Source organism: Perognathus longimembris, chromosome 10, assembly GCF_023159225.1.
Source record: "Perognathus longimembris pacificus isolate PPM17 chromosome 10, ASM2315922v1, whole genome shotgun sequence".
Classification (NCBI taxonomy): Eukaryota; Metazoa; Chordata; class Mammalia; order Rodentia; family Heteromyidae; genus Perognathus; species Perognathus longimembris.
In genome coordinates, this window is record NC_063170.1 from 33,383,157 (window position 1) to 33,390,579 (window position 7,423).

A 7,423-nucleotide genomic window follows, 5' to 3' on the forward strand; every position below is an offset into this window, starting at 1 on the left:
GAGAATTCTTGGATTGGACTTTTATCAGGGACCTAAATTTTAACCATCTGGAATTTCGTTTTTTCCAAGTACCACCCTACCTTTTGAGATGAAGTGTTTGCCTTAAATGGGAAATCTGCACCTTATTGTAAAGATGAGCTAGAATCCAGAATCCCTGAAGTGCTGCCTTTTACTTATTTGGTGGGGGGGGGGGGGGTGGGCTAGCAATTGTGTGGAAAACATAATAGGCCAGAGAATGTGTACCTCATTCAGGTAAGAAAGCAATAAAAGTCCCTTCCTCCCCACTGCAGGAAAACCCACTAAACAGAAATCTATATGACTCTTTGTTTCATAAATATATGCTTCTCCACCAGCAGGACAGAGGAAGTTAGAAAACTCCTCACTAGTAACTGGTATGATAAAAAGATTACTCACCACAAACAAAACCCATTTCACTATTAAGAAACTGAAGTTAAGAGCCAGTATCAATGTGGAGGGCTAAAATCCTAGAAGTTTTACAAATCGTTACTTGGGGGAGGTGGTACAGTATGTTACTCAAGCAACTGAGTTGCTCTGGCAGGGCTCTGAGATTTTTTTTTTTTTCTGGTTGTTGAGAAAGCATGCCCATAACTCATTTCTAAAATACTAAACTGTGTTCAAGATGGTATCAACCTCTTAATTACCCCACAAATAATAGGAGGTTATGAAACCTGACCACTTAAACCAGGCCAGCTCCTGACTCCTCTGAGAGTAGCTCTGAAGGGCCTGTTAGCAGGGCTACACGGCCTGGGAAAAAATGCATTCCTACAGGGGCCAAGGATCCTGGAACAAATGGCCCCTGGTGATCAAGGGGGTCACTCATTCAGCTGCTCTCCAGCATCCAGACCCTGCCCCTTCTTTTGGGGCTGAATTCTGCACCCCACAGTCCCTCTCTTGAATTGAGCAAAACTCAGACCCATAGACTTCTGTTGTATCCCACATAATGGACCCTATTCCATGTTCCCACATACCCAACTAGATTGTATGCATTATCAGAGCTGAGGCTGACATCTACAGACTGAGTGCCAAGACTGAATTGAACCAGTCCCTGAGCTAAAAGGTCCCAAGTGGAGACCCAAGACATAGCAGCTTCTGGGACATCTTACCTAGAGAGGTGTGGGCAGGGAGAGTTTCCTGCAGGAAGTGATGCTGGAGCTGAGAGAGGAGTGTGGAGAAGTAGGAAAGGAAAAGGCAAGAGACATGCGTGAAGACCTGCTGTGGTCTTCCCCTCGCTTCTTAAAAGAGACAGTGAACAAATACCAAGCTCCAACTCTGGTGAGAAAGATAGATGTCACATACTTTCTCAAAGTACAAGGAAGCAAAGAGCATTGTATTCTGAAGCGCTTTCCTAAAGAGGTATCACCTGAGCTCGTGTTGAGGTCTCAGGAAAGAAAAGGGCATCCAGGAGGAAGGGAATGCATGTCCTGGCAGCATAAAGGGATGAGGAGCAAGAAAGCAAGGTGGGAGGGGCACAGGTTGAGGCTAGAGGGGTAGGCATGCAAAGAGGGTGAATTCCAGGAGACAAGGAGCCAGGGATTAGGTTAGGAATTGCCTGGGATCTGAGACGTGTCCCGAGTCCTGCATGCTTTTCCAGGAGGGGGATGGGATGATGGCTCAAAGAAAAGATTGTTGGTCCAAGGCTGGAGCTGGTGGTAGGGAAAAGAAGGCCAGCATGAGAGTTAGGTGGCTAGGATAAGGTCCAACACTAATTTTGTGGGGACGTTGGTTTAGGGAGAACACATTCCCACAGGTGGACAAAACAGCCCCACCACTTTGACTTCTACAGAACACTACCACATCCACAGCCTGAAAACTTCACAGGCTGTCCATGCTGACACATGAAGTCACCTAGACTACTTCGGTTAAGCAGCAAATTGTCCATCACAGTGGCACACATCTGTAACCCCAGCTCTCAGGAAACTGAAGCAGGAGGACTGGTTGCCAATCTAAACCCTGTCTGTCTCAAAAATGGGAAGCAGGTGGGGAAAGAGAAGGAAAAGACCAAAGGAAAGAAGAAAGGGAAGGAGAGGGGAGAGCCAACTGGATTGATTCAAAGCCAGTAGTCACATGCAAACTTGGAATAAGGTTATCTAATCAATCTAAATCTAAACTTCCAGCAAGATGGTTATCAACTGGTAATTGCCTTAAGGAAACTAAGCATCTATTAAAAAATAAAAGAGCAGTGCTGTTTGACTGCAATGAAACAATAAGAAAATGTGGTATTTGCTCAAATGGGAAGGAAAGATTATCTAAAGTTATATAGTCACTAACAGGTTTATCTGACCACAGTGTAGTTCCAGGGACTAAGGACAGCTGTTTAGCTCCTAACCTGGCTTTCTGAACCCAGCTTCTATGTAAATGTGGGCCAAGTGAGCTGCAGGCACTAGCTTGTGCTCCTGAGGTAATATCTGTCCTAGGTCTTAGGTGTGCACTTCAGAGCTTCCCAGAAGAGGTCAGTCAGTCAATTTTGGTCTGAGAAAACTACTCCACACCAGCACACGCCCCTCCCCAAGCCTTAGGGTAGTTAGGAAATCCTCCATTTCCTCCCACTTTCCACGCGAGGAAACTAAGGCTCTCCCTGCTCAGGAGAAGAGCCAAGGCTCTGTTTCAGGCTGCTGGTGCCAACGCCTGTGTTCTTTGCACAAGGTTTAAAGCATAAAAGAGAGCCTAAACCAGGCAGCTGCCCTGGTCTCAGTGAGAGGCACTCAGTGGGCAGATAGAATCTGAAGGTCTTCCAGCTGCCCAAGCCCAGGAAGGGATCCAGAAAGGGGAGAGGGGGGTCTCGGGCATGCCTTCTCATATTCCGTCTCCCACCATTCCGACAATGTCAAAGGAGTGCCCAATTCTGGGGAGAGAGCTCTAAGTACACAGCAAAAGTCTGGGCGACTCCCCAGTATCTTCCTGTCTGGGGAACTTGGCTATGATAAGGAACCTTTTGGCAGTAAAACACAAAAACAAACAAAAAAGCATCCTTAGCACCAGCTGGGAAGGGGTTGTGGGTGAAGGGTAGATCTGTGTAACTATTTGTGAAGCCAAAGTTTGAACGGGAAGCCCAGCTCCTCCGCGAGTGAGAAGTTTGAGACGGGGCTGAGTGGGCTGACCGCCCCACACACAAGTAACAAAGAGACTGCGAAAACGGGGTGCACCGTCCCCAGCGATCCAAGTCCCCTCCTTGGCCTCACGAGCGTTTGCACAAACGGGGACTGGAGGTCTGGGGGGGGGGGAAGAACCCCAAACTCGCTTCGGAAGGGCCCCTGCTCTAGGTCCACACGGCTTGGGGGAATCTCAGCCACAAACGCACCCTTCTCGGAGCGAAGTGCTGGGAACAAAGGGTGGGGCGCACAGCCCCCGCCCCGTCGCCCTCCACCCCACCGCCCTTAGGAACCCGACCCCGCCAGCAGCCGCGCCTCATTAGCAACACAAAGCCGGAGGTCGGCGGCCCCTTTCATCCCGGCGGGGGCCGGCGTACGCGCGTCCCGGGCGGAAGAGCGAGGACCCGCAGCCCGAGGTCGGAGACCCCGACCCCAGGCCCGGTGTGGCTGCGAGACGCGCGCGCAGGCTCCCACCCCGGAGCACCTGTGTGCGCCGCGTCCTGCCCGCGTCCTGGCCAGTGTGGACACTCGTCGTCCTCCACCTTACCCTCCAGCCGCAGGTGTCGGCGCCCCTCGCGCGACCAGAGCCGCCCGCCGCCACGGCCAGCTGCGAGCCGTTGAGGCACACGTTGACAGTGAAGAAGACGGAACAGAGCTGCAGCCATGGGGCCATGGCCGTGTACTCGCTCAGCCCGGCCCGGCCCGCCTCGGCGTCCCGGCCGCCTGCAGCTGGCCAGCCCGGAGTGGGCGGAGGTAGCGGTCCGGGTGGAGCGGGCCTCACTGAGCAAGCGCCGCCTGCCCTGGCCACGCCCACTCACTCTGGGTCCCGCCCCGTCTGCTTTTCTTGAGCTCTTGCCCAGCCCCCTAGCCACGCCCACGCCCGTGTTGACGCTCTGAACTGCCGGCCTTCCCCCTCCCCGCCTCGGGACTTTTTTTTTTTCAATTCGAAGGATTTGTCCAAATGATGCTTGTTTCGTGCAGAAACTTGTAAAAACACAAAGGATGTAATAATAGTAATTTTAATCATAATTTCACAAGCACTTGCTATGTGCCAGGCCACTTCTTGTGTCCTCTCATTCATACTGTAAAGTGTCAATGTTGCTATTATACGCATTAACAGGGCCATTAGAAAAACCCTGTGACCCCACATTAGCTGCTGGAACTAGGACAAATGACTGAATCTCTAGACAGTGCTGTTTCCTCCCCCGTAAACTAGAATATTCTGTTAGTTAACATGCAACAAGTGCTTAATAAATACTACAATCTATTAACTGACTTAGTTGCACAAAGTTGCACAGCTGGTACTTACCCAGACTTAGATTCAAATCCAGATCTGCCTGAAAACGATTCTCAACAACTACACTTGCCACACTTACCCTTATGAAGTATTATTTTGGGAAGAGGAGGCTGAGACTCAGAACAGTAGCTAGTTATGGGACTTATATTAATGTCTTTCATCCCTTGGCCTACTAATCTGTGCACTCATCTGACCCCCACCCTTACTGCAACAGCTTTCTGAGACTTTCTGTGCTTCCACTCTTGTATTTGTACATAGTACATTTCTCAATCATAGATTCACACAGATCTGAAGAAGTTAACTGGACCATTGGCTTCTGATTTAAAAAAACAACCTGTTTGGTGGTGGCATTTACTGCTTGGCTTTTTGACTTAAGTTAGGCACTCTACTACTTAAGCCACATTTCCACGTCTGACTTTGTAATTACAAATAACAATCTCTTGCACCTTCCTGACCTGGGTAGCTTTGGATCCCAATTCTCAATCTCAGTCTCCAGAGTAGGTAGGATTACACAGGTGTGAACCACCAATGCTCTCCTTGGCCTAATTTTAATCTCACTACAGCAAGCCTTGGAAATGGACACTTCTGTCCATTCAGCAAACAGCCTCTGCAGTATAATCCTTTCCAAAGTCTAGAATCCCCTCTTTCTCCTTGTCTGACCTGGCCTGAGTTCAATTGCTGCTAATTTGGGCTTCTAGCACTTTCCCTGGTAGCAGCACACAAGCTTCCATACCTTGGTATGGAAACCCTCCACCAACCCTGAGGTAGCCCTAGTTTTGCATGTCCCTTGTGAAGAGAACTTTCTGGCAATGCTGGCAGAGATCCCGAGGACTTCTCCCCCTAGCCACCCTCCTAACTCCAGGGAGAATAGCTCAGCCTCTCCTGAACTCCAGGGATTGGAAGCCACCTGAAAACTACCATTATTACCAGGGAACTGAAGAATGGATGCTGCGTTCCAAAAACAACAGCATCCATGGGCTGGGAATATGGCTTAGCAGTAGAGTGCTTGTCTTGCATGCATGAAGCCCTGGGTTCGATTCCTCAGCACCACATAAACAGAAAAAGCTGGAAGTGATGCTGTGGCTCAAGTGGTGGAATGCTAGCCTTGAGCTAAAAGAAGCCGGGGACAGTGCTCAGGCCCTGAGTCCAAGCCCCAGGAATAGCAAAAAACAAAACAAACAACAACAGCACCCACACCAGACTCAGTTGCTGGAATTTCCTGACCATGTGCATTGCTGGACAGAAATGTTTTGTCTTACCACCAAGATCAGAGCTCAAGAATTTAGACACACTGGAGCTAGGGATATGGCCTAGTGGCAAGAGTGCTTGCCTTATATACATGAGGCCCTGGGTTCGATTCCCAGCACCACATATACAGAAAACGGCCAGAAGTGGCGCTGTGGCTCAAGTGGCAGAGTGCTAGCCTTGAGCAAAAAGAAGCCAGGGACAGTGCTCAGGCCCTGAGTCCAAGCCCCAGGACTGGCCAAAAACAAAACAAAACAACAACAACAACAACAACAAAAAACCCAAGAATTTAGACACACTGTCTTTGGTCATCCAGCCTAACGAAGGTCTACAAAGACTGCTTCAGGAGTAGTCCTCTCTGAACAATCCATAGAAATCACATGACTTCAGGGGGCAGGGGCTGTTGGTTCACTATTCCACTCACTCTCCCTCACACTTGGTATGCTCCTCTGGATCATTTTGGAATCTCCACTGTAGGGCATGAAGCAGGCTGAGATGCAGCCAAGGCTATCAAAGCTATTGAGGGTGAAAGATCAACAAAACTATAATGCTACTGGCCCTTTAATCTGCATACATTTTTACCTAGATAAGCTCCGCAATTTATCAGCCAGTGCAATGTTGAGGGATTTCTGCTATAATCAGCATTAAGAAAGTATCCTTACACATTTATCTTGGCATGTTTTTCCCATTATTATCTTAGGATACATTCCTTAAAAGGGAATTACTGAATTATGCACATATTAACTGGCAAACTTCTCAGTGTCTCTTGTCCTCTTAATTATCCCTATGGTTATTTGATGAGGTAGACAAGAGCGTCATCCTCTACTTGTTGACCATGTACATGTTTTCATTTGTTCAGAGTTGAACTGTGTGTGTATGCGTGTCCATGCTAGGGCTTGAACTCAGGATCTTGCACTCTCACCTGCCTTGATTTGCTCAAGGTTGGTGCTCTACCACTCCAGCCATACTTCTACTTTCAGCTTTTTCCTGGTTAATAGGAGATAAGAGTCTTCTGGATTTTGCTGCCCAGACTGGTTGTGAACCACAATTCTCAGATCTCAGCTACCAGAATTGCTAGGATTACAGGCGTGAGACGCTAGCACCTGGTTGGAGTTGAACTTGTGAAAAAAGAGCCATACATAAGCAAAACCCTATAAAGAACACTAAGGAAGAGAAGACTGCTATTCCCTGGGTTTTACCTATATCCCCATGTGACTTTGTGGTAGAAGGCAGAGCCACACTCCTGTCTCCCTTTCTGTCATCACATCTACCCACTGTGAAATTCCTATCACACACCTCACTGAAAAACAGCCAACCAGAGACTTCCCCAGTTTTCTAAACAAGATGGCATCTGCAGGGGGATGGTTTGATCATTCAGTCTAGAACAGTTAGAAAACACCCTTCAGAGGCTGCAAATATGGCTTAGTGGTAGAGTGCTTGCCTTGCATGCATCACGCTCTGGGTTCGATTCCTCAGCACCACATAAACAGAAAAGGCCAGGAGTGGTGCTGTGGCTCAAGTGGTAGAGTGCTAGCCTTGAGCAAAAAGAAGCCAGGGACAGTGTTCAAGCCCTGAGTTGAAGCCCCAAGATTGGCAAAAAAAAAAAAAAAAAAAAGAAAGAAAAAGAAAACACCCTTCAGGCTACCCAGAAGGCTGAGATCTGAGGATCATGGGGACAGCACCCAGGCCCTGAATCCAAACCCCAGGACCAGCACACACACAAAAGAAATACAGCTTTCAGGGACAGAGAGCTCTTCCTGTTTACCTTCTA

The 7,423-nt window shown here is 48.6% G+C and overlaps 1 protein-coding gene across 3 annotated transcripts in view; it reads right to left on the reverse strand.

Annotated features, from left to right (window-relative positions):
* Positions 1 to 3,821, reverse strand: part of Il17rd (interleukin 17 receptor D) — an 80,713-nt gene extending 76,892 nt beyond the window's left edge. For all 3 annotated transcript variants that reach the window (XM_048355780.1, XM_048355779.1, XM_048355778.1), the window contains exon 1: positions 3,658 to 3,821. In XM_048355780.1, the coding sequence (XP_048211737.1) occupies positions 3,658 to 3,783 (126 nt within the window). In that variant the 5' untranslated portion in view covers positions 3,784 to 3,821. The remainder of the gene's footprint in view (positions 1 to 3,657) is intronic.
* Positions 3,822 to 7,423: the final 3,602 nt, after the last annotated feature.